Source organism: Chrysemys picta, chromosome 17 (genome assembly GCF_011386835.1).
Source record: "Chrysemys picta bellii isolate R12L10 chromosome 17, ASM1138683v2, whole genome shotgun sequence".
Taxonomy (NCBI): domain Eukaryota; kingdom Metazoa; phylum Chordata; order Testudines; family Emydidae; genus Chrysemys; species Chrysemys picta.
The window spans coordinates 25,222,284-25,238,083 of NC_088807.1; the positions used below are offsets into that span (position 1 = coordinate 25,222,284).

At 61.4% G+C, this 15,800-nt stretch overlaps 2 protein-coding genes across 5 annotated transcripts; one reads left to right on the forward strand and one right to left on the reverse strand.

Moving 5' to 3' along the window:
* Positions 1 to 441: 441 nt before the first annotated feature.
* On the reverse strand, positions 442 to 4,300 carry EBP (EBP cholestenol delta-isomerase). Its single transcript, XM_005313816.5, has 5 exons — positions 4,154 to 4,300; positions 3,619 to 3,957; positions 2,978 to 3,014; positions 1,405 to 1,535; positions 442 to 1,155 (listed from the first exon to the last, which is right to left on the reverse strand). The coding sequence occupies exons 2-5, from the start codon at positions 3,932 to 3,934 to the stop codon at positions 944 to 946; spliced, it is 696 nt and encodes a 231-aa protein (XP_005313873.2). The 5' UTR covers positions 3,935 to 3,957; positions 4,154 to 4,300; the 3' UTR covers positions 442 to 943.
* Positions 4,301 to 4,950: 650 nt separating this feature from the next.
* On the forward strand, positions 4,951 to 15,672 carry PORCN (porcupine O-acyltransferase). 4 transcript variants are annotated; one of them, XM_065571596.1, is made up of 14 exons: positions 4,951 to 5,089; positions 7,195 to 7,339; positions 9,154 to 9,346; positions 9,752 to 9,795; positions 10,071 to 10,252; positions 10,436 to 10,566; positions 11,152 to 11,169; positions 11,956 to 12,081; positions 12,298 to 12,398; positions 13,157 to 13,233; positions 13,341 to 13,404; positions 13,732 to 13,817; positions 14,111 to 14,221; positions 14,689 to 15,672. In XM_065571596.1, the coding sequence occupies exons 2-14, from the start codon at positions 7,204 to 7,206 to the stop codon at positions 14,788 to 14,790; spliced, it is 1,371 nt and encodes a 456-aa protein (XP_065427668.1). In that variant the 5' UTR covers positions 4,951 to 5,089; positions 7,195 to 7,203; the 3' UTR covers positions 14,791 to 15,672. The 4 variants fall into 4 exon arrangements, with proteins under 4 accessions (XP_065427668.1, XP_065427667.1, XP_065427669.1 ...); XM_065571595.1 differs by lacking the exon at positions 4,951 to 5,089 and adding an exon at positions 5,803 to 5,949; XM_065571597.1 differs by lacking the exons at positions 4,951 to 5,089; positions 11,152 to 11,169 and adding an exon at positions 5,803 to 5,949.
* The last annotated feature ends 128 nt before the right edge of the window (positions 15,673 to 15,800 follow it).

The following is a 15,800-nucleotide window of genomic DNA, read 5'->3' on the forward strand; positions in this document are numbered from 1 at the left end:
TCCCCTCTAGGGGGCGCCAGCTCCCCTCCGGCCCCAGGGCAGCAGACTGAGGTATGGGGCCTTTCCCCTCTAGGGGGCGCCAGCTCCGCTCCAGCCCCAGGGCAGGGGACTGAGGTATGGGGCCTTTCCCCTCTAGGGGGCGCCAGCTCCCCTCCGGCCCCAGGGCAGGGGACTGGGAATGGGACACAGGTTACTGAGATGCAGAGTGCAGGGAAAAGGTATTTGGAATTTGCCCCTTTCAGAGAAGGTCCCACTCTCCCTTGTTCCCGGTCATGATTTTAATCAGGGCCTCACCATCTTCTCTCTAAAGCATCCCAGCCCAGGAGGGACCCTCGGGATCAGCTGGTATGACCTCCTGTATAACCCCTTTTGTCCTGACAGTGCGGCGCCACCCCGAGGGCAACAGCGGCAGACAAGGACAGCTGCTGGAAGGCAAAGGAGTACACACATGTGTTTATTAAAACAAGCTGATTGGCCCTGTCCACCGGAGGCGCTTGAGGTCCCAGCATCCCCCACCCTACAGCCAGTCAGGAGGCAAAGGGGTTCGTTGTCGGGGGCACACAGAGACATGGTCGGAGCTTTGGTTATGGGAACAGGGAGGGTTCGGTATAGGAGGGGGTGCTAGGATAACACGTCATAGAGAGGCAGACATCTCCCCCACCCTTGCTAGCGATTTCCTCCCCCGCTCACCCGTCCCTCCCCACCAGGTCGGCAGATAAAGCCGGCCTGGAGAAACAGGAACATCTCCCACAGACACTGGGAAAAGAGCCAAGACGTCCTGGCTCCCAGCCCCCCAGGTCTAGCCCACTGGACCCCACTCCCCTCCCAGAGCCAGGGAGAGAGTCCTGCGCACTCCAATCCTTGAGCATCATTCATCCTGCAGCCCCCGGGGCAGTTTTGTGCCAGATACCCCCACCCCGGGTGGCGGGGGGGGAGTGAGGCATCAGTGTCTCTTGGGCTTGACAGAGTCCAGCGCCCTCTGGGCAGCGCTCAGGTGCCCCCAGGCGTCGAGGAGGAGGATGGAGGGGATGATGATCCACAGGGCGTTCATGAAGACGAAGTAGAACCAGAAGTAAAGCGGGTGCCACATCTCGCTGTGGGCGAAGCCTTCTCGGTATTCAGTGTAGAAGTACAGGATGTCGCCATACAGCTGGCCTGGGGTGGGGAGGAAAGGTCAAGGGGTCAGATTGAGGAGAATCCAAGGGTCATGGAAAGATCAGGGGGCATCTGGGGTCCAGGCTAGGTCAAGATGAAGCTGATCTGGGACCTTTGACCATCAGCCCCTGAGCCATTCTACAGCCAGGGAGAGAACCCAGGAGTCCTGCCTCCCAACCCCTCCGGTTCTAACCACTAGACCCCCCTCCCCAAGCTAGGGAGGGGACCCAGGCATCCGGCTGCCCTTACCCAGCGACACCACCAGCTGCAGGACGTAGCGGTGGGGCTGGCGTTGGAGGAAGGCCAGCACAGTCAACAGGCTCAGCGGGCCCCACGCCCAGGCAGTGATGGTCTCCATGCACACGGTGAAATTGTCCTCTCTGCAGACAGAGGAGAGAGGCACCCAAGGGTTAACCCAACTTCTAAAGCCCCCCCGTTCCCATCCCTCCCAAACAACCATATGTCTCAGCTCGCACCTCATTGGCCTCAGTTTCCCCAGCCGTACCATGAGGAGTATGGTCCTGCCTGGGTGTGTTTAGACTGGAAGCTCTTTGGGGTCTCAGTGCGGGGAGGGGTCTGTGTAGCACCAGGCACAATGTGGGGCTTCATGCACCCAGTAATGCAAGGGCTATGATCTCCCTCTGGGAGGGGCTGTGCGGGGACAGGGGCCCCGATCTAGCGGCTGGTGGGGTGGGGGGTTATGCAGCACCTAACAGGGGCCCTGCTCTCAGGGGTGGGTCCGTGCAGCGCCTGGCACGACAGGGCAGGTTCTCTGGTCTCGGTTGGCCGGGAAGTCGGCCGTGCTGATCACAACAGCCCCTTCTGTCCCCAGAACCTACCAACCCACGAGCGGCGTGGCTGTGAAAAGGCCATGGCACGACGCAGCAAACCCGGCTGATCTTTTGGGACCTGGCAAGCTACATTCCCAGGACATGTGGAGGAGAAGCGGGTGGCGCCAGCGCCCCTGCCCCACAGACTCAGCCTTCCGAACTTCGCCCTGAGATTGGGGAGGGAATTGGGGGGCCAATCTTTAGACTGACACCGCCCCGGTCGATTTATGTGTCGCTTCTTTGGCTGTTTTCCCCGCAGCGCTCCTGCCTTACGGCTAAAAGGGGCTTCCTCCAAAGGGCTGCGTGTTATTGATAGCCCGTCGTTTGCTGGGAATAACGCAATGAAGGCAGGGGGCAGTCACCCGGAATTGGTCTAGCTTCGACTTCGAGCCGTCGGATCGGGTTTGACCTTCCTCTGCTCGATCAAGCACCCGTTCTCAAATGTTTGTTCCCTGCGTAGATACGACCGGGATCCAATCACCCTTCAGCCGTCTCTTTGTTCAGCTCCATAGCTGGAGCTCAGGGAGTCTCTCACGCCAAGGCTGGGTTTCTGATCCTTGAATCATTCTCATAGCACTTCTCTGACGCCCCCCGACTGATCAACGGACGCCGGATCCCAGCAGCAGTGGCACCAGGGCCAAATCCCCGTTTTGGCCCCAGCGTCGCACCGGGAGCCCCCATTCAGCCGATTGTCCCCCATGACCTCCAAATCTTTGTCAAGACAGAGTCCCCCCCATCCTGTACGCATTGCCTGTGTGCTTTGTTCCTGGAGGGATGCATTTGCATTTAGTGATATTAAACCACATAGTGTTTGCTTGCGCTGAGCTAGCAGGCACGTGTGAAACCTGATGGGTTTTTTGAAGGCTGCATCCGATCCATTCCAAAATTTCCCGGTGGATTTTGGGCAGACGCCAGTGGATTGGGGTGGGTGGGTGGGAAGGAATCAGAAAAGGGGAAGGGGGGGAATGGGACACACAAAGACTAAAACTCACATGACATATCGGCTGTCTCCTTTGGCGTACTCCTTCCCTGGAGGCAGAAACAAGATTCAGCTGAAACAGTCGCTCGTCGGGTCACAGAGAACGAATCAAACTCATCATTTTATGGGAGGGGAGGGAGGACCATGGAGAGGTTTTGAAACGAGGGAGGAAATATTCTAAAACCCATTCGGTTTTCACAAAGTTTTGGGGCTGGGAATTTCCATAGTTTCCTCTCCCAGCTAGGAGCAGTGGAACCTCTGGAGCTGTTTCTACAAGGATCCGTAGTTCTCCCCGGCCTCCCGGCCCGTCTCTCCAGAAGAGGATTCACCCGGAGGGCAGGTAACCTGTCTAGCAGATTTCCTTTCCTCACATCACGGTAGCAAACAGCTCCCGTCAGGGCTCCCCTCAGCTGGGCTAGAACCCAGGAGTCCTGGCTCCCAGCCTCCCCTGCTCTAACCACTAGACCCAACTCCCCTCCCAGAGCTGGGGATGGAACCCAGGAGTCTTGCCTCCCAGCGCCTCTGCTCTAACCACTAGACCCCACTCCCCTCCCAGAGCTAGAGATCGAACCCAGGAGTCCCGGCTCCCAGTCTAACCCACCAGAGTCCATCCCCCATCCAAAGAACCCAGGAGTCCTGGTTCCCATGCCTTACACAACTGGGAGAGGAAGGACTGGTCCCCTGGTATATCCGTGTGGTAGAGGCTGAACCAGCCCTCAATCACGCCATGGATGAAGCCGCAGATGGCGAACCAACAGAGGGCCAGGCGGCGCCCGGTCCTCATGGGCGCCCCCGTCCACCCCCGCCAGCCGGCGGCCAGCCAGGTGAGCGTCAGCAGGGCCGCCGAGACAGAGAAGAGGAAAGCCAGGCTGTGCCAGGTGGGGCGGTCGTTGGGGATGTAGCGCCGGATCTCCAGGTCCCGGGGCCAGTAAGGGTGGGGGGCGGCGAGGGGCTCGGCCTCCAGCCCCATGGCAGGCAAGACAGCGACTCCCTCTGCAAAGGAAAAAAGGGATGGTGTCAGGAAGGGGATCCAGGGAGTTTCCCCTCTAGGGGGCGCCGGCTCTGATCCGGATTGGCGGGCGGGGGGGGGGCAGATCCACCCCCAGCTGGGCTGGGAACGGGGACCCCCGGGGGGGGCTGTACGTCACTGCGTGCAGCCCCCTGCGTGCCCGCCCCGGCAGCCCCTCACCCGCTCAGCGCCTCCGGCCGGGTCCCGACGCTGCTGGCAGCTGACCGCAGACTGAGGCCGGCGCCCGGCCGGGCGGCCACCTGCAGCCCTAAGCCCCGCCCCCGCGACCAATGAGCGCGCTCCTTGGCTGGAGCAGGCGGGCGGGGCCGCCTCCTCCGCTCGATCCGCCCACCCGTTGGGCCGCTGGCCTTTTCTTCGCGGCCAATGGGAGGCCGGGGCGCTGGTGGGCGGGGCCGCGAGAGGCCCTCCCGAGGAGCGGATTGGCCCAGAGGTCGGCTGAGGCGATGTGGGCTCAGCAGGGGCGGGGGCGGGGTAGCCATGGTAACAGGTGTCGTCAGAGCGGGAGATTTAAAAGGAGGCGAGAAGGGGCCGTATTTGGGCGGGGCCTGAGCCCAGGGGGAGGGGCCTGAGCCCAGGGGGAGGGGCCAGTGTGCAGGGGAGGGGCCAGAGCCCAAGGGGAGGGGCTAATATCCAGGAGGAGGAGATTGTGCCCAGCAGGGGGAGGAGCCTTTGTCTAGCAGGGGGAGGGGCCATATCCAAGGGGAGAGGTCTGTGCCCAGGTGGAGGGTCCGATATCTAGGGGGGTGGGGCCTATTCCCAGGGGGTGCTCATCAGGGGAGGAGCCTGTGGCTGGAGGGTGGGGCTTATCTTCAAAGGCAAGGGTGAGGCAGATGGGGAGGTCCACTTACAGTTGTCCTGGGTCCATGGGAGGGGCTTATACTCAGTGCGGGGGAGGGGCTTATACTCTGCGGGGGGAGGGGCTTCTCCCAAGGTGCAGGGTCTTAACCCAGCTGGTAGAGGGATTGCAGCTATTCCCCGGCTGCCCTGCCCCAGAGGTGGCTGCATCTCAGCATCGGATGAGCCAGCCCCGTGTTGCGTTATGTGTGGCTGTTCCCCGGCTGCCCTGTCCCAGAGGTGGCTGTATCTCAGTGCCAGGTGAGCCCTCCCCATGTGGTGTTATATGCAGCTGTTCCCCAGCTGTCCCAAAACTTGTTTAATGCTAGCTAAAGTGAGATTAGCGCAAACCACACGGGGCAGGTCGCCTGGGTTCCCTGCCACCTTTCGCAGGGTGGGCCCTCCTTTCTCTGCGCTTCCTCACCGGCAGAGCGGACATAGGGCACTGTCCTGCCTCCCGGGGTTAAGGTGTCAAGTGACTGTGAGGTGCTGAGATACTGTAGCAATGGGGGACAGAGAAGTACCTAAAATATAGACCCCTCCACAGCTCTAACCACTAGCCCTCACTCCCCTCCCAGAGCCAGGGAGAGAACCCAGGAGTCCTGGCTCCCAGCCCCTCCCTGCTCTAACCACTAGCCCTCACTCCCCTCCCAGAGCCAGGGAGAGAACCCAGGAGTCCTGGCTCCCAGCCCCCCCCCTGCTCTAACCACCAGCCCTCACTCCCCTCCCAGATCCAGGGAGAGAACCCAGGAGTCCTGGCTCCCAGCCCCCCCTGCTCTAATCCACTAGACCCCTCCCCTCCCCGAGCTGCGGAGACTAGAGAACCCAGGAGTCCTGGCCCCCACTCCCCTCCCAAAGCCAGGGAGAGAACCCAGGCGTCCTGGCTCCGAGCGCTGGAGATAGAGGGCATCCATTGGCTGTCTTGATCGCCCGCCCCGTCCCATCCCATCCGGCTCCCGATTGGCCGAGCCGAGCCGTCTCCTCTTCCCATAGGAGGGTACGCCGATCCTTCCCGCCCCCAAATTTAAAGGGGATTAGCTCCCCCTCCCCCCGGGAGAGCCGGACCGCAGGACTGGCCGCGCGGGGACAGACAGACCTGGAGGGAGAGGCTCGCTGCAAAGGTACCCGGGCCCCGCGCGAGCCACAGCTGGACGGGGGGGGAGAGCAGGGAACGCCCCCTCCTGCCCCCTCCCACATCTGGCTCCAGCCACCAGTGCAGCTGGTTAGGGGAACCCCCTCTCCTCCATTCCCGCCACATCTGGATGCAGGGCCCAGTGTGGCTGCAGAGGGGGAATCCCACCCCCACCCCTGGCCGCCTCTGGCCACATCTGGATGTCAGTGCCGGTCTCCCAGGCTTCTCACTTGGGGGGAGAGGCGGGTTATCAAGACATGTTGCCTTGGGGGGAATGGGGCGGGGGGAGCCCCCCCCAGCGTTCCTAGTTCTCAGATTGGGGTGATGCACATTTCACTCATTCAATACCACCCCCCTTCCACCCTCACCCCACCACCCCCCTGTGGCCCAGCGGTGTCCCAGATTCCGGGGGTCCCAGGCTGGATCAGGCCCTGGTCGATCTATGTGAATCCTGGAAAATAGATAGATCAGTGTGCTAGGGTTTGGGAAGATAGATAGGTGTATGGAGATGGATGGATGGATCGAAGGGTGTGTATGGGGCGGATGGAGAGATAGGTTGGTACGTATGGGGAGGGATGGACGGATGGATGGAACGACAGATGGGTGTTTATGGAGCTGGGTGGATCGATAGAGGGGTGTGCAGGGGGATGGGTGGATAGGTACATAGGTAGGGGGTGGAGCAGGGTGAATGGATGGATAGAATAATTGTAATGTCAGGCTGGAAGGGATCTTGTGAAGTCACCAAGTCCAGCCCCCTGCGCTGAGATGGGACCATTCATCTAACCATCCACACATCCATCCATTCATCAACCAGCTAACCATCCGTTCATCTAACCATCTAACCCAGTGGGTCTCAAACTTTTTTACTGGTGACCCCTTTCACATCGTAAGCTTCTGAGTGCGACGACCCCCCCCCAATAAATTCAACACATTTTTAAATATATTTAACAGCATTATAAATGCTGGAGGCAAGTGGGGTTTGGGGTGAAGGTTGACAGTTTGTGACCCCCTGAGGGGTCCTGCCCCCCAGTTTGAGAACCCCTTATCTAACCATCCATTCATCAACCACCCACACATCCATCCCTCTAACCATCCATGAAGCCAGCCAATCAAACATCCCAGTATGTCTGTCCCTCGCCCCCCATCTCCATAGGCTCTTTCTGCTCTATGTCCTCTCCAGCACCTGCCCATCCTGGTTCTCCTTGACTCTCCCCCCGCCCCCCGTCTCTTTCAGGCCCTGGCAATGGCCACTTTCACCCGCCAGGAGTTCTACCAGCAGCTGCTGCAGGGCTGCATGATCCCCACTGCCCGGCAGGGGCTGGAGCAGATCTGGGTCCTGCTGCTCATCTGCCTGGCGTGCCGGCTGCTCTGGAGGCTGCGTAAGCAGGTGGCAGGGATGGACAGAGGCTTGGAGGGGGGGGGGATGGGATGGAGAGAAGGAGGGATGCAGGGAGAGTTAGTTGGAGGGAGGGATTGATGGACATACGGGACGGTGGGTTGGATGGAGGGTTGGTTGGGGCATTCGTTGGATGCATGGAGGGCTGGTTGGTGGGATGGATGGATGGATGGATGGAAGGTGGGTTGGATGCATAGAGGGCTGGTTAGAGGGATGGATGGATGGATGGAAGGTGGGTTGGTGGGTTGGACACATGGAGGGATGGATGGAGGGATGGAAGGTTGGTGGGTTGCATGCATGGAGGGCTGGTTGGAGGGATGAATGGATGGAAGGTGGGTTGGTGGGTTGGACACATGGAGGGATGGATGGATGGAAGGTGGGTTGGACCCATGGAGGGCTGGTTGGAGGGATGGATGGATGGAAGGTGGGTTGGTGGGTTGGACACATGGAGGGATGGATGGATGGAAGGTGGGTTGGACCCATGGAGGGCTGGTTGGAGGGATGGATGGATGGATGGAAGGTGGGTTGGTGGGTTGGACACATGGAGGGATGGATGGAGGGATGGAAGGTTGGTGGGTTGCATGCATGGAGGGCTGGTTGGAGGGATGAATGGATGGAAGGTGGGTTGGTGGGTTGGACACATGGAGGGATGGATGGATGGAAGGTGGGTTGGACCCATGGAGGGCTGGTTGGAGGGATGGATGGATGGATGGAAGGTGGGTTGGTGGGTTGGACACATGGAGGGATGGATGGAGGGATGGAAGGTTGGTGGGTTGCATGCATGGAGGGCTGGATGGATGGATGGTTGGTGGGTTGAACGCATGGAGGGCTGGTTAGAGGGATGAATGGATGGAAGGTGGGTTGGTGGGTTGGACGCATGGAGGGCTGGTTGGAGGGATGGATAGATGGTTGCTGGGTTGGACGCATGGAGGGCTGGTTGGAGGGATGGATGAATGGAAGGTGGGTTGGTGGGTTGGAAGCATGGAAGGCTGGTTGGAGGGATGGATGGATGGTTGGTGGGTTGGACGCATAGAGGGCTGGTTGGAGGGATGGATGGATGGAAAGTGGGTTGGTGGGTTGGACGCATGGAGGGCTGGTTGGAGGGATGGATGGTTGGTGGGTTGGACGCATGGAGGGCTGGTTGGAGGGATGGATGGATGGAAGGTTGGTGGGTTGCATGCATGTAGGGCTGGATGGATGGATGGTTGGTGTGTTGAACGCATGGAGGGCTGGTTGGAGGGATGAATGAATGGATGGAAGGTGGGTTGGTGGGTTGGACACATGGAGGGCTGGCTGGCTGGATGGTTGGTGGGTTGAACCGCATGGAGGGCTGGTTAGAGGGATGAATGGATGGAAGGTGGGTTGGTGGGTTGGACGCATGGAGGGCTGGTTGGAGGGATGAATGGATGGAAGGTGGGTTGGACGCATGGAGGGATGGATGGATGGAAGGTGGGTTGGTGGGTTGGACGCATGGAGGGCTGGTTGGAGGGAGGGATGGAAGGTGGGTTGGTGGGTTGGACGCATGGAGGGCTGGTTGGAGGGATGGATGGATGGTGGGTTGGACACATGGAGGGCTGGTTGGAGGGATGGATGGAAGGTTGGTTGGAGGGTTGGACGCATGGAGGGCTGGTTGGAGGGATGGATGAATGGAAGGTGGGTTGGTGGGTTGGACGCACTGAGGGCTGGTTGTAGGGATGGATGGATGGTTGGTTGGAGGGTTGGACGCATAGAGGGCTGGTTGGAGGGAGGGATGGATGGAAGGGTCCCCACCACAACTCCATGTCCCCCCTCCCCCAGCTCTGCCCGGCTATGCGAAGCACCTCAGCACGGTGGTGGGGGGGTTCTACGCCCTCCACCACTTCTTCCAGCTGCAGATGGTCTGGGTGGTGTTGCTCAGCCTGCTGTGCTACCTGGTTCTCTTCCTGTGCCGGCACTCGGCCCACCGTGGGGTCTTCCTCTCCATCACCATCCTCATCTACCTCCTCATGGGGTGAGGCCCGGCGGGGTCGGGGGGGGGGGGGCTGGGCCTGGGAAGGGGCACAGAGGGATTCTGGTCTGCAAAGACCTTCTGGGTGGAGTTGGGTCTGTGGCGGGGGGAGGAGGGGATGCATGATCCATGGAGATGGGAAGGCCGGACCCATGTGGGGGAGGGGGCCCTGAAGTCAGGTGAGACCCCGCAGCCCCCCATAGGGACCCCAGCCATGTCTAGCAGGTGGGAGGAGAAGTTGGAAGACTGGGTGGGAGGCAGCTCTGGGGGAGGGGGGGTGCAGCGATGTCTGGGGAGGAGAGCCAGGCATTGTCTGGGGAGCTGGAGATCAGCTGATCTCACAGGGAGACCCCCACCCACCCCATTAGTTCCTCTCTCTGAAACAGTCTCCGTCCTTCTCTCTGGCAGGGAGATGCACATGGTGGATACCGTGACCTGGCATAAAATGAGAGGTGAGACTCTGACCTGCCCCCACTGGGACTGGACACGGGGCCTTTCCCCTCTAGGGGGCGCCGGCTCCCATCCACCCCCAGGGCAAGGCGGGCTGGCTGGTGGGCTGGCTGGCAGAGGGGTGGGGAGCCAGGACACCTGGGTTCTATCTCCAGCTCTGGGAGGGGAGGGGGGGTCTAGTGGTTAGAGCAGGGGGAGCTGGGAGCCAGGACTCCTGGGTTCTCTCCCCTGTAGTCCCGGGGTACCCCACCCCCGCCTGTCTATCTCTCCATGGCAGGGGCCCAGATGATTGTGGCGATGAAGGCCGTGTCCCTGGGCTTCGACCTGGACCGCGGGGAGCTCCCGGCCGTCCCCTCCCCCGTGGAGTTCATGGGCTACATCTACTTTGTGGGCACGGCCATCTTCGGGCCCTGGAGCCACTTCCGCAGCTACCTCCAGGCGGTGGAGAGCCGGGCCCTGGTGAGAGTCGGGGTGTGGGGAGGGGGAACAGCGCCCCTGGTGGGCACACCTGGTCCTGCGCCTGGCGGCCTTTCCCCTTTAGCGGGCGCCGGCTCCCCTCTGGCCGCAGGGTGGGGACTGGCTGGCTCAGGCGGGCCGGGGGGGAAACGGGACACACTTGCTAAGTTACCCTTTGCCCCGCAGAGCCTCCCCTGGCTGCGGAAGGTGTCCCGGAGCCTCCTCCTCTCCATCATCTGCCTCCTCGTCTCCACCTGCGTCGCCCCCTACCTGTTCTCCTACTTCATCCCGCTCTACGGCTACCGGCAGCTCAGGAAGTGAGTGTGTGCGTCCCCTCCCCCCCACCCCATTTCCCACCCTAGGGGGCAGGGGTGAGACCCCACGACCTCCTGCTCCCTCACACCAGCCTCTGGGTCTCCTTCTGCTGCTGCAAGAGCCTCCCAGTGCCCTCAAGGCCCCAGCTGGGGAGAGAACCCAGGAATCCTGGCTTCCAACCCCCTCTGCTCTAACCCACTAGACCCCCCCTCCACTCACTGAGCCAGGGAGAGAACCCAGGAGTCCTGGCTCCCAGGCCCCACAGCTCTAACCACTAGACCCACCCTCCCTGCACCTCCCAGAGCTGGGGAGAGAACCCAGGAGTCCTGGCTTCCAGCCCCCTCTGCTCTAACCACTGGACCCCATTCCTCCTTGCATTTTCCACTGGTACCTTGATCCACTTGTTGCCCCCTCCGATGCCCAGCATCACCCCTCTGCCCCCCGCGAGAGGTGCCCCACTACTGCCGTGGCTAAGGAGAGCGGCCCCCAGGCCAGGGTCGGTCTCCGTCTCTCTCTCTCTGTTTCTCACTCCTTCCCCCTTCACTCTCTCTGCTCCCCCTCCTCGCCCGGGATCCCGCCGGCCTCAGGAGGAAGCGGAAGGCCAGGTAACGGCGGCCCTGGTGTGCGACGGGTCGGGGGCTCATTCGCGGGTCGCGCCGCGGCTCGGCAAACGGCTCCTCTGAGCCGCGGCCCATCAGCCCCCTCACTCCGTGACTCGCTTGCCCTCTGGCCTTGCCGTCCTGCAGCTGGCTTGTTGCCGCAGTGGATTATTTGCCCCACCCCCGGCACTGAGGTCCTGGATCTCTGGTCAGGCTTCACTGTCCGGTTGCCACGGCCAGCGGAAGCGTTCGCTCGGAGGTCTGTGGTTCTCAGTGACTCGGCCATGGCTGGCTCCGTGGCCCTGTGGCTTCTCCCGTGGCTCGGTGGCGAGCTCCCTGAGTCACTCGCTGCGTGCCCCCTTGGCTGGCTCGCTCCGTGGCTTGGTAGTTGGCTCGCTCTGTGGCTGCCTGGCTTGGTGGCCGACTTGCTCCGTGGCCGGCTTGCTTTGTGGCTGCCTCGCTCCGTGACTCGGTGGCTGCCTTGCTCCGTGGCTGGCCGGCTTCCTTGGTGTCTGCCTCACTCCGCGGCCGGCTTGCTCTGTGACTCGGTGGCCGGCTCGCTCGCTGGCTGCCTCGCTCCGTGACTCGGTGGCCGGCTTGCTCCCTGCATGGCACCCTGGTTCTCCACCTGATAGTTTCTCCTTGAATTTCCCGGGTTCTCCCTCTGCCCACGCCGCCCAGGGGCTTGGCAGTGAGGTGAGTTGAAGGCCGGCCGCGGTGGGAGCCGGGCCCTGCCCCTCTCTGGGAGCAAGGTTCCCGTGGCCTGACCCCCCACCCTCCCACCCTCCGCAGGTGGCTCCGGGCCTACGAAAGCGCCATCTCCTTCCACTTCAGCAGCTACTTCGTGGGATTCCTTTCCGAGGCCACGGCCACGCTGGCTGGGGCGGGATTCACCGAGGAGAAGGACAACCTCAAATGGTGAGTAGTGGGGGAGAGAACCCAGGCATCCGGGCTCCCCTCCCTGCCCCCCACCCACCCGCTCTAACCACTAGACCCCACTCAACTCCCAGGGCTGGGGAAAGAACCCAGGAGTCCAGGCCCCAGCCCCCCTGCTCTAACCACTGGACCCCACTCCCCTCCCAGGGCTGGGGAGAGAACCCAGGCGTCCTGACTGCTCGCTCTCTCTCCTGGCAGGGACCTGACGGTGTCCCGACCCTTGAACGTCGAGCTGCCCCGGTCGATGGTGGAAGTCGTCACCAGCTGGAACCTGCCCATGTCCAGTTGGCTCAACTCCTGTAAGGTCCACTAGGGGGCGCTGGGGGGAGCGGGGCAGGAGCTGGCTGTGGGGGGAGCTCCCGGCTATTCCATCCCTGATCTCTCCCAGCAGGGGGCGCTGTGGGGAGCAGGGGGGGAATCTCCTGGCTATTCCATCCCTGGTCTCTCCCAGCAGGGGGCGCTGTGGGGAGCGTGGGGGGGAAATCTCCTGGCTATTCCATCCCTGGTCTCTCCCAGCAGGGGGCGCTGTGGGGAGCGGGGGGGGGAAATCTCCTGGCTATTCCATCCCTGGTCTCTCCCAGCAGGGGGCGCTGTGGGGAGCGGGGGGGGGGAAATCTCCTGGCTATTCCATCCCTGATCTCTCCCAGCAGGGGGCGCTGTGGGGAGCAGGGGGGGAATCTCCTGGCTATTCCATCCCTGGTCTCTCCCAGCAGGGGGCGCTGTGGGGAGCGGGGGGGGGGGGGGGGAAATCTCCTGGCTATTCCATCCCTGATCTCTCCCAGCAGGGGGCGCTGTGGGGAGCAGGGGGGGAATCTCCTGGCTATTCCATCCCTGGTCTCTCCCAGCAGGGGGCGCTGTGGGGAGCGGGGGGGGGGAAATCTCCTGGCTATTCCATCCCTGATCTCTCCCAGCAGGGGGCGCTGGGGGGAGCTGGGGGGGGGGGGAATCTCCTGGCTATTCCATCCCTGGTCTCTCCCAGCAGGGGGGCGCTGTGGGGAGCGGGGCAGTTTGGTAGATTTACTCACACCCCGCCCTCCCCCCCGGTGTTTCCTTGCAGATGTCTTTAAGAACAGCCTGCAACTCGGGACTTTCTCCGCTGTCATTGTCACGTACGCCGCCAGCGCCCTCCTGCATGTAAGTTTTGGAGGGGCTTGGGGAGAGGTGGCAAATGGGGGAGCAGCCCCCCTCCTGGGCTGGCCACTGGCTGATGTCTCCCCTCTCCTCCTCATTCCCAACCCCAGGGACTCAGCTTCCACTTGGCCGCGGTGCTGCTGTCTCTGGGATTCATCACCTACGTGGAGCATGGTAAGTTTCCCCGGGGCCCAGACGGGCCCTTGCAGAACTGGCGGCTGTGTGGCATATGCCCCGTAGTGCTCACTGCCTGAGGGGGATTCTCCGGCCGCCTCTGGAGGGGTTATGTGATGGCATGATCTGTGCGGGGTTGGGGGGGGCGGTTAAATACACACACCCACGCAGAGCAGGGCTCATCTCCTCCTCTAGGGGGTAGCAGGGACACACACACACTATGCAGCGATGTGTGTCCTATGCCCCGTACTGTCACACACCCCCAGGGGGATTCTCCTCAATCTCCAGGGCCAGTGTCCTGCTCTCACGTCTTTCTTTTCTCCCAAGTCCTCCGGAAGCGCCTCTCTGTCATCTTTGACGCCTGCCTCCTCTCCAAGCGCTGCCCACCCAGCTGTCCCCACCGCCATAACACGGTGAGCCCACAGCCAGAATGCCTGGGTTCAGTCCCCGGCTCTGGGAGCGGAGTGGGGTCTATTGGGTTAGAGCAGGGGGGGCTGGGAGCCAGGACTCCTGGGTTCTCTCCCCAGCTCTGGGAGGGGAGTGGGGGCTGGTGGTTAGAGCAGAGGGGGCTGGGAGCCAGGACTCCTGGGTTCTCTCCTTAGCCAGGAGGTGAGTGCAGGGTGACAGGGGTCTCCCCGGGGTTGGTAGGGGATGGGAAGGGAAGGACATGGGTGGGGGTCTCTGAACTGGGGTATTTCTCCCGCAGAATCTCTGGGTTCGGCTGCTGAACCTGCTTTTCGGCGTTCTGGCTGTCTTCCACCTGGCCTACTTGGGCTCACTCTTTGACATCGACGCTGATGACACCGTAGAGGAGCAGGTGGGGTAGTGCAGTCCGACTGTACATCAGTCATCAGCAGGAACAGGCGCCCTACCCCCTGATCGCTGACTCTGCTTCAGTCATCTCAGAAAACAAGCGGCCCTACCCTCCTGGGGTCCAACGGTACCTCAGTCATCCCAGGAAACAGGCCCCCCTACCCAGCTGAGATCCAACTGTATCTCGGTCACCCCCAAGAACAGGCAAAACAGCCTCCTGCTCTCTGGTTGTATGTCACTCACCCCAGGGAACAGGCATCCCTACTGTCCAGATTTTTGACTGTACCTCAGTCCTTGCCTTGGTGGGATCTGGCTGTACCTTGTCACCACAGGAACAGGTGTTCCTACCCTCCTAACTCTCAGCTGTACCTGAGTCACAGGCGGCCCAACCCACTGGGCTCCCGACTGTCCCCCAGCGCCCCAGGACACAGGCATTCCCTCCCCCAACTGTAGTGTCTCTCTCCACCGCAGGGCTACAGTATGTCCTACACCATCTATAAGTGGTCGGAGCTGAGCTGGGCCAGCCACTGGGTCACCTTCGGCTGCTGGGTCTTCTACCGCCTCATTGGCTGAGCTGGACTGAGACACAGAGACACCAGGAGGTGGGGGTGTCCTGGTGTGAGCCGACTGTACCTCCCCCGGCCCCTACTGAGACCATCGGACACAACCTCAAGAGCTGGCGGGCTTCAGCTGGGGCATCTGGCACCAGGGCATGGGCATCGGGGACTGGGGGGGGGGGGCTAGTGGCCCCATGGGGAATCACAGTCCCTGTCCCCTGCCCACTGGCCAGCCATTAACCCCTCCCTGCCTTGGAGTGAACTGGAAGGCCAAGAATTCTATGATGGGTCCGGATCCCACTTCTGCCACCATCTTATAAGTGCAGAGAGAGGGAATAGACACCATAGAGAGTGACCACTATCTCTACATCTCCCCCACCAAAATAACATGACCTGGTCCTCTCTAGGAACTGGAGGACTGAGACATCTATGGTCAGTTTGGATCCCACTGCTACCACCATGTTGTAGGAGCAGAGTGAGAGAACAAACACCATGGAGAATGACCTCTATCCTGCATCTGTCCCCCTGCCACACACACTCCATTCACCGTGCCCTGGTCCTCTCTAGGAACCGGAGGACTGAAATCTCTATGGTTGATTCCGATCCCACCCTGTTGTAGCAGCAGAGAGAAGAAGGACACACCCCGGCCCCCGCCCAGAACTCCTCCCCATGCAAGGTCCCCTCTAGGACCTGCAAGACCCAGAACTCTGTGAGTTTATATGGCCCGAGTTACAGCTGCTACCCCCCCCCCCCCCGACCACCAAACCTGCCAAGGGTGGGGGACAGGAAAGTACTGTACTTAGCTTAGAAAAAGGGATTCTTTTTTAACAGAAAACCCCCAAGTATGAGATTTGTTACCTGTAAAATAAATAATAAACACAATGTATGCACAGAACCACTCCTGCCTCCCGCTGGCTGGATTGCTTAATGAGCCATTCCCGCTTTAATAATAACGCGTCGTTAATCGATGGTGCGGCTTCTCCTTCCAAACTCAAAGCCTTTTGCACCCATTCATGCTTCATTATT

Excerpts from the sequence above, each read along its gene's own strand:
- PORCN (XM_065571596.1), top strand. The coding sequence starts at position 7,204 with ATGGCCACTTTCACCCGCCAGGAGTTCTACCAGCAGCTGCTGCAGGGC. Across the intron at positions 12,399-13,156 it reads GTCCAGTTGGCTCAACTCCT|ATGTCTTTAAGAACAGCCTG; the intron begins GTAAGGTCCACT and ends GTTTCCTTGCAG. Across the intron at positions 13,405-13,731 it reads CATCACCTACGTGGAGCATG|TCCTCCGGAAGCGCCTCTCT; the intron begins GTAAGTTTCCCC and ends TTTTCTCCCAAG.
- EBP (XM_005313816.5), bottom strand. The coding sequence starts at position 3,934 with ATGGGGCTGGAGGCCGAGCCCCTCGCCGCCCCCCACCCTTACTGGCCC. Across the intron at positions 3,015-3,618 it reads GTCCTTCCTCTCCCAGTTGT|GGAAGGAGTACGCCAAAGGA; the intron begins GTAAGGCATGGG and ends TTCTGCCTCCAG. Across the intron at positions 1,536-2,977 it reads GGAGACAGCCGATATGTCAT|AGAGGACAATTTCACCGTGT; the intron begins GTGAGTTTTAGT and ends CTCTGTCTGCAG.